The 16,111-nt window shown below is 37.9% G+C and overlaps 1 protein-coding gene across 1 annotated transcript in view; it reads left to right on the plus strand.

Moving 5' to 3' along the window:
• LOC135692643 (uncharacterized) overlaps positions 1-16,111 on the plus strand; it is a 27,404-nt gene continuing 11,293 nt past the window's right edge. Inside the window, exons 1-3 of the mRNA XM_065210843.2 lie at positions 1-288; positions 5,883-7,596; positions 14,275-14,345. Of these exons, the coding sequence (XP_065066915.2) occupies positions 5,941-7,596; positions 14,275-14,345 (1,727 nt within the window). The 5' untranslated portion in view covers positions 1-288; positions 5,883-5,940. The remainder of the gene's footprint in view (positions 289-5,882; positions 7,597-14,274; positions 14,346-16,111) is intronic.

The raw sequence follows: 16,111 nt of genomic DNA on the forward strand, positions 1-16,111 counted from the left end.
GGTTGTTGCGTTGGAGCGCAGGGTAGCTTCCGTGTTCTCATTTGGTGGAATCAACGCGGAATGTCGCAAATATAGATAGGCCTAACACATAAATGTAAACAGCAAATAACATTGTCGGAGAAGCTGAAGATAACAGCTAGAACGAAGCCTAGGGTCTAAAAGAAAGACAAGCTCTTGCCTTGTACGAATTTCAGGTCGTGCTGCAAGTGAGCAATTGTTTTTATCCTATAGAACTTCATCCTCTCTGTCTGCGGTTTCATTTACACACCCGAGCTTGACCGTCGAAAGGTAATACTTTATTTAAATATAATCTTGAAATTGACTAATCATATAACAAATTTTGCTTATTAATTGCGAAAATCATCAAGGCCTTTTGTGGCCTACACGAGTTCCTCATGGCTACTGTAATCGTTAACAAGCAGCATCGCTGGGCATTTTTGTCAGAATAAGTCTAGTAGGTAAACAGTCGGCGAGATTGTTAGTTTAGCCTCTTAATGTCAAGTTATGACAAGCAAAGCTTTTCTGTTTGTTTTTGAAAGAAAGAAATACAATTCGATTTCAGTATGGAATGTTAAACAAAACCAGCTTTTGAGTTTTTTGGAAATTCGTTTTTGTTGGGGAGGGCAGTTTGTGTACAATGAGTTTTTTGGCATTGTAAGTTCAAGTCCCAGAAGACCTTGTGATGGCTTCTGTTCTGGGAAGATCATATCTTCAAGTGTAATAATAAAGGTATCTGAAATAAATTGGTTTAATTTTGAAACATCAATAGGTGTAATTGCTCAATTTAGAACTTTGAAATGCCTTTCTTCAAAATAATGTTTTTATTCAAAGGGTTTTCACTCCACTTATCTTCAACAGGAGATAATATCACTGACCATTTAAGTGATGATACATACTTTCAGTCCCTTTAAGATCTCCTCGCTCCTTTTCCTGTCATGTAGTTTGGTACCCATATCATTTAGCTTTTTTTTGTTACGAGCGATCATTTCTATCTTCTTTGTCAGCTCACATGTTTCTAGGCCATACAGCCAGGTTGGAAAACATGTATGATCTTGCCGATGCATCAATACAACCAACGGCACATTATTAGCTGCGACCTGTGAGCGGAAGCATTTGAGCTGCGAGCAACGATGCCCATATATATCTTACTATAGTTTGATATTTTAATTTCTTGATATTTTGGGTCACTAGAGGTGCGAGGTGCGAGCACAAGAAGTCTAGTGTTGCTGTGAGCATATGAAAGTTTTCCAGCCTGGCTATACAGTATTACCTGTCTTACCAAATGGCTTTATGATTAGCAGAGCTGTAAGATACAACGTGACTTTTAGTACTCTTAGCATTCCCGGTCATTGATCACTCCCTGTAGCTCCCCCCCCCCCTCTACTAGCTCAAGTCAATCTAACTTGAGTTCTGATTGTCACTTATGAACTTCCCTGCTCAGTGTGATAACTTCTCCAAGTTGCTTTATTGGGTATTGCTTGGATGGTCTGTGATATTGAAATATAAGTAAGGAAGGATGGGGGCAACTACCTGTAATGCCTTCATCATTTCTGCTACTTGTCTGAAATGTACAGAATATCTGTTTCATTTGGTTCTTAATCAATGATTCTTAAATACCTTGATCTTAACTATTTTAACAGCATGCTAAACCAGTTCCCACCTTGGTTGTATCTATGTCATTCTCGTATTCTTTTTTCCTCCGTTGCTGTTATTCATCTAGGCTTACTCAGTTTTTACTTTGCTGTCACCTAATTCCACCTTTCTATTGATTTCTAGAGATTTTTTCAACACCTTCCATAATTTTTTCTTCTCCATTTGCACATTGCACGCACATTGATATGCTAATTCAAACTCATTCTGAGGGCTCAACACGTGTTGTCCAAATAGCCAACATTGCTCCAGAGAAGTTTTGGAATCATCATTTTATAGCAAAAAAATACCTTGCTAGAATTTAAAAGGTTTTTTGTCTAGTCCAATAAACCTTTTAATCATGATTATAAATGTTTCCTCTTGCCTTTCTAAGTTTAAACTCTTGTTTTGGGGTTGGATGCAAAAAAAATGAAAAGTGGCCTTAAGCATAGCAAAGCAATTGTTGTGATGGAACTGTTTTTCATTCTGAGTTAGTAATCTTAAAAACAAGAACAGTCAGAAAATGATGTTGTTTTGTTTAAAAGTTACAATTCTTACCAACCTTTTTAAAGTTTTCATTCTATTTTCTACACTACCTTTGGTATGTGGATTTTATTGTTTAAGTTGCTCTTTAAAAGAGGCTTTTTAAAAGGAAGAAATATCTCTTGTTAAAATGGTTTTTGATTATCTGAAGCAAGCCTATATCAATTCTTACCTTGCAACATTTGATTTAATTCTGAGTGCAACCTTGTAGGTTTCTGTACAGGCCTTTCCTGGAGACGGGGGCTATAGCCCATGCCTGTGCAAACCTCCTGCAAAATGAATTTGTGATGGCTTTTCCGCCCGCAGTTTAGCTTCCCGATGTTTGTACTTAATATCAGGGTGTTTAAAGAGAAAGTGGTCTTACACGTCTGACGTGTTTATCAAATGATGTTCTTACATAGCACATGTTAACAAACTATTGTATTATCTGCTAAAGCTTGCAATGGAATAAGATATGTGTTCACATGAAAGGAATGACATATAGCGTGATTAATACTAACTATATTAAAACGTTGCTATATTCCAAAAAATTTATTATCCTCTTTTTTCTCGTTTTAATGAGTGGTAATACAGAATTCAAAGGTAGTAATACACACAACAGTGCCTTCTTAATGTGAATATTGACTAGAGAATTGGCAAGGTAGTGTATTTTTGAAAATACTCCAATATAAAAAATTAATATATAACTTTTCTGCAAGAGATGAATAGCCCATGCAGCCAAACTGGCAATGGCTTTTTATTGCCCATGTTGTTCTTTCCTAGAGAGGCCTGTTTCTGTAGTATCCCATTCAGAAATTGAAATAACAAAACATTGTCATCAAACATAGCCTTTCATCAAACACGAAACTAACCACATGCTGTGTTTTGTCAATTTCAATACTGACTTCCTGACTGAATTTTTTTGGTATAATAGGTTCTACTCAGTTTATCTGCAATACACATTGTATCAAATCTGCCAGGGGCAAATCATTCAATGAAAATATCGTACATCTTTGGTGGAAGTAAGATATTTCATCTGAAAGTCCACTCTCCCTCGCAGAGGCTATGGCAGCAACCAACCTTTTTGTCAGGGCTAGAAGCGATGAGCGAGCACGAAGCGCGACTCATTTGAAAGCTCGGTTGACAAAAAATACCTTTGAAAGCTCAGTTGCCAACAAACGTCTTTGAAAGCTTGGTTGCCAACAAAAGTATCTGCGATGGAGAGTGCTGAAAGTCCATGGAAATCCTTTTGTCCTCGTGGAAATCTCGCACGGCTTTTGCAAGATTATTCCCCTTCTAGCGTAAGAATGTTGAGAGATCAAACTCTTCTGTGCTTTATGTGGAAAAGAAGTCTTTTATGATCCCAATGTGTTATAGACATTAGTGTGCACAACACTTAGAGAAAATTTCAAAACTTACCAAACACGCGCAGAAATGGCTTATTCAAACATGGGCTCCGACGCAGGTTGGAAAGTGGAGGGGCCAAGAGAAAATATATCAATCACAACAAAGGTTCTTAAAAAAAGCTCTATTGTTTTGCAAAAAAGTGAGTGGGCCATGGCCCCCCCGGCCCCTCTTCTTCGGAGGCCCTGGTTAAACTAGAAAACTACCTCACTAGGATAAGAAAATCTGACGACATGACACACAAAAAGCATTAGTGACCAGGGGCACCGAGAAGGGGAAGAGGGGGCAATATTCCTGAGGACCTCAAGGTATAGACCACCCTCTTGAAATAAAGAATCAATCAAGGTAGCAAAAGTATGCCTAAAAAAGTAAATTAGGTAGGAGGGTAGCAAGCAAAAGATAGTGTATTATGGTGATGAAATTATCAAACTAAACCAAAAAGGCCTCTGTGATACGTCTTTGTAATACTGATGGGGTAGTAGAAGATGAAACACACTGTCTCATAACATGCAAAATAAGTGAAACTGGACGAGAGAATTTGTTCTCAAAAATATCACTTTATGCTAGTACTATTTACCATATTGTAACCAAACTCGTTTATTTACTAGAAAAAGGCCGAACATGCAATTATGACATATACCTCTTAATTACTAATTGTTCAAAATAATGCTATTTACCAAAAGGATAAACAAATTCCTATTCTATTGGGTTTATTTCACAAATGAAACTTTACTTCTTTGCTGTTAAAAGTTGTTTTCATTCCCGCTATGTATTTTCATTATTAGCATTCATTTTCATTGTTGTCATTTGTCTTGTCGTCAGGTGTTTCTGGCACTAGCTTGAAATAAACAGGATATATTGCAAGTAGGCATTTGACAAATAATGAAACTGAAAGTGAAACAATTCCTGGAATTTCGAGTGGGCACGAGAAAAATGAAAATTCGCTTTTCTGGTTGTAAATTTTCAGCATAATAAGTGAGGAAAATAAGCCTAGGGAAGTCCCTGTTTGAAGTATTAAATTCCCACGTAAAGATATGTTTAAAGGTCAAATGACTCATTAATTTCAGTCATTAAGCTCTTTAATTTCAGTCTTCAATCTTGTGATAGGAGCCACATAATTCAACAGTATAGCCTTTGTTTGATTGGGAAACGATTCCGGATAATTAGATTTATCATGATCCTCAATATGGTACCGTATTTACGGTCAGTGCCATGTCAAATATTGCCTAAACGATGCGATTCACCCACCGGCCAGATAACCCTTGGAGTGGTAGCACCATTTTATTTTTTAACATTCGAGTGTTTTTTAATCAAATAAATTGTTTTAGAGGTTTACTAATGTTGTTGATACAATTCATAGTAGAAACTATTAATTGTCCCACCATTTTTTGCCAAAACCGTTATTTATAGGTCATAAGCTGACCAAAATACAGGCAGAAAATCCATCCATCCTGTCTTTGGTCTTCACGGAAGTCAACGCAAACCGGAGGGTTGTGCTCAGTATCTTTGAAGCCTGAACGGGTACAATAACGCCTACAGACATTTGGCGTAGTTAACGATACATTTAATTGCTATTAGGTTGCACCAGGGGGTTTTACAACAATCGAAAGGCCTTACATGGTAATCGATATTAGGGTGACTCTTCAAAATAGGAGGGTTTTGCTAAAACGTTTCATATTCTGTTTGACCTTTGAGTATTCGTCAGTGTCACCTCTGACTTCTTAGAAGTATTTGCTGGCGCGTTATAAGGCGTTTTATATATAGTATTTCTGTTTTCATTTCATATAAATAAGTGGCATAAACCTCAATGATAAATCTCGCTACAGTATTATCGTAGAATATTTTTGTCTTTCGCGGACCGAGTTTCATTTAGATACGACGCAACAACGGACTAGCTTCATTCTTCTTCAATTTTATGGCCGCCCTCGTCAAGATTTTATGCCAGTCATAGCCCCCGGTTTTTGTTGTCGAGTAGTCGTGTTATTCTGCACTAGACCTGAAATTGAAAGAAGTTACAAAGCCAAGCTAGATGTAGTTTTGCTTTTGTTATGACGTCTCAAGAGTTTCGTTCACTAAGGGGAAGTAGATTATCTGCTCTAGATGTACAACCAGCTCGCAGTGACGTAGTTTCGAATGCCGTTGTTCTTGTTTCGTATGTCCCAAAATTTTCGTTTATGAGGCTGATACTTGGTTTAGGCCATATTCGTCGATTTCCAGTGCTCCAGTAAAGTTGGCGTTTACATCGTGAAAGTGATCATATATCTTTAAAATATTAAAGGAAATAAATTTATAGGAACTGAAATGTCCTTCTTTGTTGTTACTTGCAGGAGTACCAAGCAAGATGTCAACGGTTCTTCTTGGAATCCACGGTATAGATTTAGCGCTATGGAAGAACTGAGAAAGAAAAATGTGAAGTCCATCGTCGCTCAAAGATTGGCTTTGTTTAATGCTTTGGAAAGTGGACGACCTCGATCTGACACAGGCAGCCCACAGGCGTATACAGGCGACCAGTTTATTTTCAACAGAGGAATTTCCCAGGAGATTGTGTCAGATTTTCAGAAAGTGAATACATTGAAGTCTCCCACACGGAAAGAACTTTTTGAAGGCCTAGAGAATAATAAACCAATTTATGAAAACATGGAAAAAATCGAGAAGGGTCAGAATTCAAGCGGAGGTGAACCTCGTAGCACAGAAGATGTCATAACCGCATCTTTTTCAGTTCGTCAGCTTCGAAGGATATTCGAGAGTAGTTCGGTACCCCTGACTGCTCGTAACTCATTGGGGGAGGAGGCACCAAATTTGGTGTCAAATGGCAGTCAGCGTACGACAGAAACACCCAACGCTGAGTATCTAACCAACAGTGATGTTACCCAACAAGACAAGAAGGGGTTAGATGAAAAAACAGAATTGTCGACGGAAAGCCCAAAGCAGTCGCCTCTTATTAAGAAAAAGCCAGTTCCCCAACCAAAGGACTTTGTGAATTCTAGGCCAGCAAAAACGCTTCCAGCCGCCAGCGATTCTAAACCCGAACCCTTTACCACAAAGACGCTATCATCTGATTGGAAAGTACAGGAAGCAAATGACAAGAACGAGATTAAGGATGAGAAAGAGGCAAGGGGTCCACCGTTACCACCTAAAAATCAACCTTCGTTTCTCAGCCATAAAGCTAAAGAGGATTCTCAGAGTTGCTCGCCTCCTTCCAGGTTACCTCCTTCAAAGCCACTGCCAAAGCTTCCTAATCGCGACGAGACTGTAAAACCTTCTAAATTCACTTGCGAGAAGGAGAATAAAGGAGGCGTGTCAAGCCCTCGGAAAGATATCGGGGCAATAGGATCAGTTTACATCGAGCCTACTTGCAAAGCAGAAAAGGATGCAAAGAATTCTGTTGAATCATCAGAAAAACTTGAGACAGTGCCCATGAAAAAAAGAACACTCGGTCGAGGTGATATTAAGCCATATGAAATCGTGAGCATAGTCACTCCTGAAAAAGGCAACAACAACATGAATGAAGCTAAGGATTACGGCAGACAAAAATCGTCGAAAATGGAGTCGATGTATGTTCAGACGTTTGGAGATTTGGATGGGAAAAGCACAAAAGAGAACTTTGCGAAAGATGAAAATGGTTATGAAGAAATTGTAGAATACAGCGAACCAGAGGGTAGGCAGATAGACGAAGTTGACACGGATGAAATTGATCTTTCAAATCTCGATTTTAAAAGCCAGGAAGTGACCTCTACAGGCGAACAGAAAGAGAAGGAAAGATTCACTAGCCAGTTAGAGGAACGAAACACACAAGGACACATCAACAACGATGAATACGAAGAGATACCCGCAAAAGCTGTGTTTGCTGTCTCCTTCGATGAAGACGAGCTGACAGATGATACCCAAAGCTATTCGTCGTCTATTGCAGATTTTAGGAGTCGTTCGTTAGATTCTTCGGCTTTATCTATGCACGAAGATATAAGTGAAACTTGGGAATCAGATGAGTTTGATGAGTACACTGATGATGAGATATTAGATGAGCTGAAACACCGTAAAAAGGTATGTTCAATTACTGCATTTGTTTATAGTGTTGCAATCTTTCGATGGTGATTTCTTCGTGACTTAGAGGCAGGCTATTGGTGTCGCATTACATTCCGGTTGTAATCCTATGTCGTTAGAAGCAATCATTATTAAAGGATTTGAGTTCAACAAGCCTCCTCATGGCATCGAGGTCACTGTTCTGATATGATATATCTGCTGGATTTTATATACCGAAACGTAATAAACTCTGCCCAGCACAGAGAGCCTCGGTACGAAGACGAGGTGTAGTAGAATGAGGGATCAAGGGGGAGTTAGCAACTGACAGTCGGAGTAAGTATTTACACTCCAAGTTTTGCAGCTATGAACCCTGACCCTTGAAACTTTCGCGAATAAGCAATGAAGTTTTGAAACTGTTTTGATAACATTTCTTTAATCAGAAATCAAAGCGCTAATTTTAAAAAGATATATTTCAGGGTTTCTTTTAAAATTGCCAATCTTGATTAAGGGCAGTGAATTGTGAAAAGTGCTTTTTTCACAAATGCTGGAAATTAAAACGCATAAGTACAAAAGAGGCAGGTATTTTAGTGAATCTGATTCGCGGAAACGAAGCAGTTCCAAGAAGCCTTAATTCAATTCCAGGAATGTTCACACAGACAACGTTAACGATCCTTACAATTCACGGAAGTGTGATGGCAATCGAGATTTACTTCTTGGCACTGACTGAATTTATTAAAGCCAGTGTTAGGGGTTTTCAAGTTTGGGGAGAGAGGGGCTTAATATTACTGCAGTCGCCGTATTAGATAAGCTTTTGAGTACTACAGCGTGCAATGAGTTGAAAAAGTATTTCAGAATTCCAAAATGACTGAAATGAATGATTTTTTCTAACTACATCAGTATCAAGTTGAAATCACTCAGCTGTACCGATGAGTCAGATTTCGTGATGATGATAATTTCAAGTTTTGTTTGCATTTCTGACTCTAAAAGAACGTCGAAATCTTAAATTTAAAGCCATTGGTAAGTTAGACATTGAAACGTCGTAAAAGACAAGGTTTTATCGATAAACATCCCTGTTCCTAGGAAATATTTTCGATGTTAGGCTTAAGTATTTTTATATGCAGTGTCACTGGCTAATAATGTTGAAGTCTTAATTCGTTAGTTTAAATTTGTTTCACGTGCGTGTTTATGTTTAGACGTATTTTTTTCTTGATTTGATCTTTTTAATTTATTTTTGAAATGTTCTTGTGCTAAATCGTGAATCGTAGCAAATGCTTACGTTTACTTTAATTGAATCCGTATTTTGATCGGTCATCGCTTAGCTTACAAAATGGCCACAAAAGAGGTATCAGCTCCTTACTTAATAGAACCTTGACACGACAGTTGGGTTGAACGCTTCGAAATATCGAATTCGATTTTGATAGTTGTTTGCGAGCTATATCGTATGAAACGCGTAGAAACATAGCAAATTCATTGATTAACGTATTTTATAGCTATTTGAGTAGAATTTGTATATGCGACTGAAATGAGTGCGAAATGGAGAGAGGCGATTCGGAGCTAGAGGATTTTGATTGGGACGAATTTGATGATTTGTCAGAAGGTGATGATGATGTTTTTGCTGACCGAGATAATGATTATGATGATCTAGAAGACGATGTTTTCGAGCCACAAGCCCAGTCTGCAGTAAGTGGTTAGGTTATTGCATACAAATGATAGTTTTCATATGGGGGGGGGGGGGTAACCCTCTCCCTTAAAACTACAATTCCTCGATCTTTATGTAACAATGAAATGGCTTCCCGGCTTTCCGTAGTAACTATTTCTTCTTTTTATCACCTTCTCGTGATTTAGACTTGTTATTGTTTTTTCTTGGGGGGTGGGGGGTACCTTAACATATTCGAAGGTACAGGGACGTGCCATTATTAAGGGGTACCTTTTTTCTGAAAAGTGCCAAATTTTCTGTATCATTTTTTGAAATATGTGAGGAACTATATATTTTGGGAAAATATTGCAAAATTATTAGGAGGGAGATTTAGCATTGGCAAAATGAATGTCCAGTTAGAAATGAAAGTATGAAATATGTGTAATATTGAGATTTTTGGGAAAAGGACATGCAAAATTTTTTAATGATTTTTATGTGCTTTAAAAATTTTATTTGCTTTACGGAATTATGGGTATAGTTTTCATCATGTTTGCGGAATTATGGGTCCAAATTTTTAACCAAAATGGCACGTCCCCGTCAAAAATTAGGTTAGTTTACACGCGAGGGCTTTTTACATAAAATACATTCAAAATTGCGAGGATTTTGCGTTAATTATCTGGGAATAAGTTTTGTTTGAAAAATTTTCAGCTGCAAAATCTAAATGTTTATATGTAATCTTATGCAACAGCCATAGCAGTTTGCGGTGCACACCAATCCCATTCCGCATTTTAGTCTTGATAAAATATTCAAAGTTTTACGTACATGTATGTTATAATAGATCGGATACCATGCATAATGCAAAAGGATTCGTTGAAAGTGCATCAGCTTGGCTGTAAAATACGGATTTTGTACAAACCGTACAATCAATACAAGATTAATCAAGTTGATCGAAATTAATCGTTTCCTAAGCACAATGCCTCAGCCTTTCGTAAACTTGAACTCAGTTTTAGCTGCAAAGGGATCATCATCGATTGAGCTTTGTGTGATGATATGCAATGGATAAACCTTCGTTGTGCAGATACAATGGAATGCAGTGCGGGAAAACACATTTTCTCCATCCAGTTGGTAGAAAACAAGTATAGGGCCATTTTTTTACTATCGAAAAGGCAAATTTTACTATCCGTAGAGAGAATTTCCTTAGGGGCAAGGAGGGGTGTTAGGGGCTAACTCTTTAAAGTCAAAGCGTATACAACGGCGCAGGAAACGTTTGAATATCTGTTAAAAATATACATAAAGTATCGTGTGGGGGTCATGATTGCTTGGCCTGACTTCGACGCGGTCCACGAAGGTTATCCTGCTCGACGATATGCCTGTCATTTCGTGTTAGTATTTCATCCTCGGTGCTTGATGCAAAATAGTTTACCTGCACCAAATGCCAATTTTATTGTGACCTTGTTAGTCAAGATTGCTTAAACATAAAGATCTTCTCTCTCTAAATTGGCGTTTTTATCCCGGAGATTAGTTTACCGCTGGCTTTCAAATCACAGCACTGTTGAACCTATTTTTATTGATAGTTTTTAAGGAAAAAATTAAGGTATGTATGATTATAATCAAACAGATGGCACATGAATGAATCAAGACAATTTCACATTGCTGGCTGATAAGTAGTCGAATTTCTTGGGAGATTGTTAACCAAAGAAAGGTTTATTCACGAACTGCTGTTGAAATCAGGTTACAGGGGCACAAAGAAGCAAATGCTATTTATTACTGTTGCTAGAATTTTTCGTATATATCGCTTTTAGGTTGATCAGTTTGTCCAGATATCCGATTGTCGTATATGTCTGTATGTTTAAGACTGCTGAGATTGTTTTGTATGTCTTCTCAAGTTTGCTATGACTGTCGCGTATGGCTGTTTAAGGCTTTTTAGATTGTTGTATATGATTGTTTAAAGTTGTTAACATTGTCATAAACGACTGTTTGAGGTTGTTCACATTGTCGTGAATGACGTTTTCAGTTTGTTCAGATTGTCGTACATGACAGTTTAAGGTTATGACGGATTGTCATATATGACTGTTCGGGTTGTTCAGATTGTCGTATTTGACTGTTTAAGGTTATTCAGGCTAATTAAGGATGTTCCTGTTGTCCTGTTTCGATGACACATATCGTTTCAAGCATAGCCAGTCTTCTGCTCAATTTGCTAGTTTTTGTTATCTCCTGGGTATTCAGTTTATCTTCATTTTATTATCATCCAGGCTCTTATTGTCTGGAAAATTTGCAAATAGCTAACAGTTTTAAAGCTTGACGAGCCTGCCAAGGCATCCTAAATGTTCAATTGATTTTATGCTGGTTATGGAAACCCTAATTTTAGTAAAGTCTAAACTAAAGCTGTTTAGATTTCTGAATTGTTGCTTGTTATCTTGCTCGAAGATCGAAATCTCACATGAATATCCGTAGCTCAAACGACGAGAACGCGTGGGTTTGTTTTGTGGGTCAGCCAACGAAAGCTCTTCTAGGCCCGTTCAACATTTTATCGCTTGCAGAAGAGCAGGTGTTAAAGCTGATAACAGTAGGATGTACGTAAAACTATTTTGCAAAATAAGTTTGAAAAGTCGTGCAGCGAGATTCTATTTTCTGGCATGGTACGGGAATATGCTGGATTTAAATAAACATTTGGAGACCATGTGCAGAGAACGAAGTTTAATCTTGCGAGTTTTGATTTACGAATCTGCTTTGACGAGGTGACAAGTGAATCGCTCATTTAAAAGAGTCGTTTTGCAAGAGGCTTGAAAGTGTAATTCGTCTTCAACGCTATCAGCCATACCAAATTGGAAGCCACAGCTCTTAAACCTTGTATACGCAGCCATCGCAGATTTGTATTGTCAGAGCTTTTGCAGTACAGGAAGAACTTATTGCCAAGCTAGTTTGTCGGTAGATGAAGAAATAATTTCATCAAAAGTTTGATAAACGATGCTGCCGCATTTCAGTAGGCCAGGAAATTTCGAGGATTGATAACGTGGGAAAGAAACTCTTGAGTTAAGTTTGGTACAGCGTTCCCAAGTTGCCGCTAGAATAGCACCGACTGGCAAGAAAACTAGAAGTGTTCAAACGATATGGAAGGTTTCATTGATAAGCCGTCCTTGAGTGAGCCAGAAATGACAGGTAGTCCGCGAAAAGACACAAATAGTCCAAGAAAGATACGAGCCCTTAGAGCTAAAATGGAAACGTGTAGAGCATGTTTAGTTGGGTGTGCACGGGTAAGGGTATTTTAATATCAACGCAACGGTTCTGTAGTGTTGTTTGTGTTCAAAGGATATTTTTCACAACCTTGTCACCATTATCATAATCAGGGACGCCGAAGAGTGGGGTGGGGGCGCAGGGGGTCAACCACCCCCCTTGCCCTTTGATAGAGTGTTCATAAAGGTCCCTTTGACTCCGGCCTTTTGTAATTATCGAAGAAAATCATTTGAAATTCGGGCTATAAGGCCTTTTTTCATGGAGAATTTTCTCAAAATTTGTAAAAAATTTCTGATGACAGCAATTGCCCCATTTTCAAGTTGCCCACAGAAACAAAAGTTATAAAAGAATTAGAAGAAGTTACGTTTCAAATGCCTTTTTCCTGATGCTTGCCCCCTTGCCCCTCGAGCGTTCCGACGTCACTGACTCAATCTTCACTCTCATTATCACTGAAATCACCATACATATTGAAATGATCATAATAATCATCATCAGCGTTTCAAAAAAATTTTATATTAGTTATCATCATCATGATAATTTTTTTCATCGCTGTTTTTCAATCAGACTGTCTGTTACTTCTCTCAGTGATTTGTTACTTACCCATTTCGATCACTTTTCCGTGAAATAGCTGATAACGCAAGTTTCCTTCTAATCTGCCGGCCGAATACGTAGGCCGTAGGCAGGTATGTTAAACAGAACTTTCGCTTATATATTATCCACATAATATATAAGCGAATCCACATTTTCCCACTTAGTTCTGAACAGTATCGTACTTATTAATGTGATATATTATGACCTCGTAAGTAATAACCTGTTTTGTGTGCTTGTTTAAGTTTTAAAGCGTTCACAGATTCGGTACTGGTTTCTACAAACGTCAGTACTGGAAATGTAAGGGATTTACATTCAGCTCTATCGTGGTATGTTTTGTATCTTTCAAATGTCATGAAGGTCACTGGTTTGTCGATTACATTTCGCTGGTAGCTGACATTCTGTTGATTTGGCATCAAAAGACCTTGACAAAGCTGCCAGTGTACAATGCCTATATCAGCATTTATTGTAATGTTGCAGACGGAAGCTTGGGAATCTTTAAGTATATGCTAGTTCTTTTTCCCGGAATCTAGCTGTTTGGTGCGGTAGATTTTGTTTTACCAAAGCATGAAGACCACCTTCAAGCAACTTGTTACTTGGATTGGAACTTCTTCTAGGCCTCAACACAGCTATGAGGTCAGAGCAAGATCAGATGTAAGAATGTGCTGTGTTTTGTGAAGATGGAGACATCATTGCCATAGTTTATGTTACGAGCAAATGAGATTAACAAATATGAATAGCCGTTACATTTAGGCCTTTGTGCGTGTATCGTTATTTACTGTGGATAAGACCTACATGTTTGGTTACACAGAAGCTTATCGATAGCGAGTAGCTGAAAGCATAATTTGTCTCTGTGGTGGATTTCCAGTACGGTTAAATACACTGCAACTGTCGATAACATCTTGTGCGATTCTCTTGATAAATCCTCTCCAGCCGTTCAGTTGAGGGCATACGAGGAAACAACAATCTATTTTGGGTTTCGATCTCACCAGATATGCTTGCTTTGGTGTACATGGCTTTAACAGGATTTCGCTAATGCCTCAATGCTTCACACTGTTGAAGTGGGAGGCTGCGTAGAATTGCAACTTTCTTGAATGTGTGTAAAGTCTGTAATGTTACTTCCCTTACAAGAAAGTAGCAAATACTGGCCCCTGATTTTGAAATGGAAAAAGTTTTTAATTAAACTTATCTCTTTATTATTTAAACTGGTATGTTAATGAAGATTATCTTATTAATTTCAGACAACTGATGGTGATACGTCTAAGAAAAAGATATCGAATATAGTCAATGAAATTCTTGCAACTGAAAAAGCGTAAGTAATTCATGCTAAGATTCAGGTTTACAATCATTTAACCACTCTAATGATGTGACTGCCATCGACCTAGGGACCGCCATCTGGTCCCCGCTCCCCCACACTTTGAAAATATGTAAGTGTAGCTCACGGAAGTGCCCCTTCTTTGCCTACATGTGCCCCCCCCCCACTTTTAAAATGCTTTCTTCGTTTTGAAGACAACCAAGAACTTGAAAAAAACTTGGTAGCTTGCCCATTGGAAATTTATAATTTAAATCTCGAGTTTTTATTTGAGATAAAAAGATAGTTCCTGAAAAGGAATGTATATTAGATGCTTTAAATTCTATATAAAGCTTCATTTCTTTTAAGCCTCTTTCTCTAATAGGCTGTCGTTTTTGGATACAGGAAAAGTAAGCCCTCTTCTTTATTTAACCTCCCTCCATTAATCGAAAATTATAACCAGATGATGTGCATCAAGCATGCCTAAAGTTCTTGCTTAAGTTGCAAGCTTTATAGCTTTACGGTGTTCGAATGATTGTTTTTTATCTCACTTTTGACGAGAATTTAGACATTTTCGAATAGAACACACGATTCCTATAACGAGAATAAAATTTCAGATTTGAAAAAAGCAAACATTTAGTAAACTAAAGCTTTTCGTCTGACACTTTTCAGAGTTTAAAACGTCAGAACATAGATCGAAAACTCTACGCTATTGTTGGGGAGACGAGCAAGAGAAAGTTTTTTAAAAAGTGAGGCAACCCTCCGTCATGGAGTCAAAGAGCATGCGCACAGAACGAAGTTATTATTACGCATGCTCTCTGAATCCAGGACGGAGGGTTGCCTCACTCATTTGAAAATTTTCGCTCGCTCGTCTCCCCAACAAGCTAGGAAATGTTTATACCCAGTTGTGGATCGAAATAGGCCATTCAGAAACACGAAAAGCTTTAGTTTACTAAATGTTTGCTTTTTTCAAAGCCATTTTCAAGTTTTGTACCACCAAAAGATTGTTTGAAAATTTTAGATGCAAACACGTTGAAAATACAAGAAAAAATGTTTTCGTTAACTTGACTCCATGTTTGTTTAATATTTTATCACATTTTGAATAAAAATGCAATGTCTATATAAGAAAAGGATAGTAAACACAGATATACTTGTTTATATTTAGGTTAAGCCTCTTTTTTTAATCAAGCTCCCCCATCCATTGAGCTCCCTCCCCCGTGTCTGAAAAGGAAAAAACCACCTGTGTGAAAGTGAGAAAAAAAGCGATTTACAAGGGCTCTTCGGAAATAAGTAAAGCTTGCTGAACATTTTATGAAAATAGAGGGTTTTGCTTTGTTTCGATTTCATTTAACTAAGATTAATCATACCGGATTTATCTAGCTGAAATTCATTATTTTTGTCAACGAGACTTTCAAGAAAAAGAAAATAAAACCTTGCAACTGACAAAGTATTTAAAGAAGAAAAGATCTCAGCAGTATAATGGACCTATGAGTCTTTTCTTCTCCCAGTTCCGGTCTGTTTCTTTTAATGTCAGCCCTTTATAAAGAAATACGAGCAATAAAGTTTTCATGCAGGGGGAGGGGGCACTTGAAATATCATTTGGAGGTAAGCCTCCTTTGCACGCTGCAGTGAAAGGATAAAGAAGGCTGGCCTCCTTTACACTCAGGAGTACTTACACCAACGCTAGGTAGGAATGGAACTAGGCACCCTTCAGTCACCCCCCTAAAATATAGGTGTTCACCCTCCTTCGTCATGTTTGGCTGTAAGACTCTTTCCTGTGTTTACGG

This window comes from Rhopilema esculentum, chromosome 3, assembly GCF_057945365.1.
Source record: "Rhopilema esculentum isolate cy_ngs chromosome 3, ASM5794536v1, whole genome shotgun sequence".
NCBI classification, from domain to species: Eukaryota; Metazoa; Cnidaria; class Scyphozoa; order Rhizostomeae; family Rhizostomatidae; genus Rhopilema; species Rhopilema esculentum.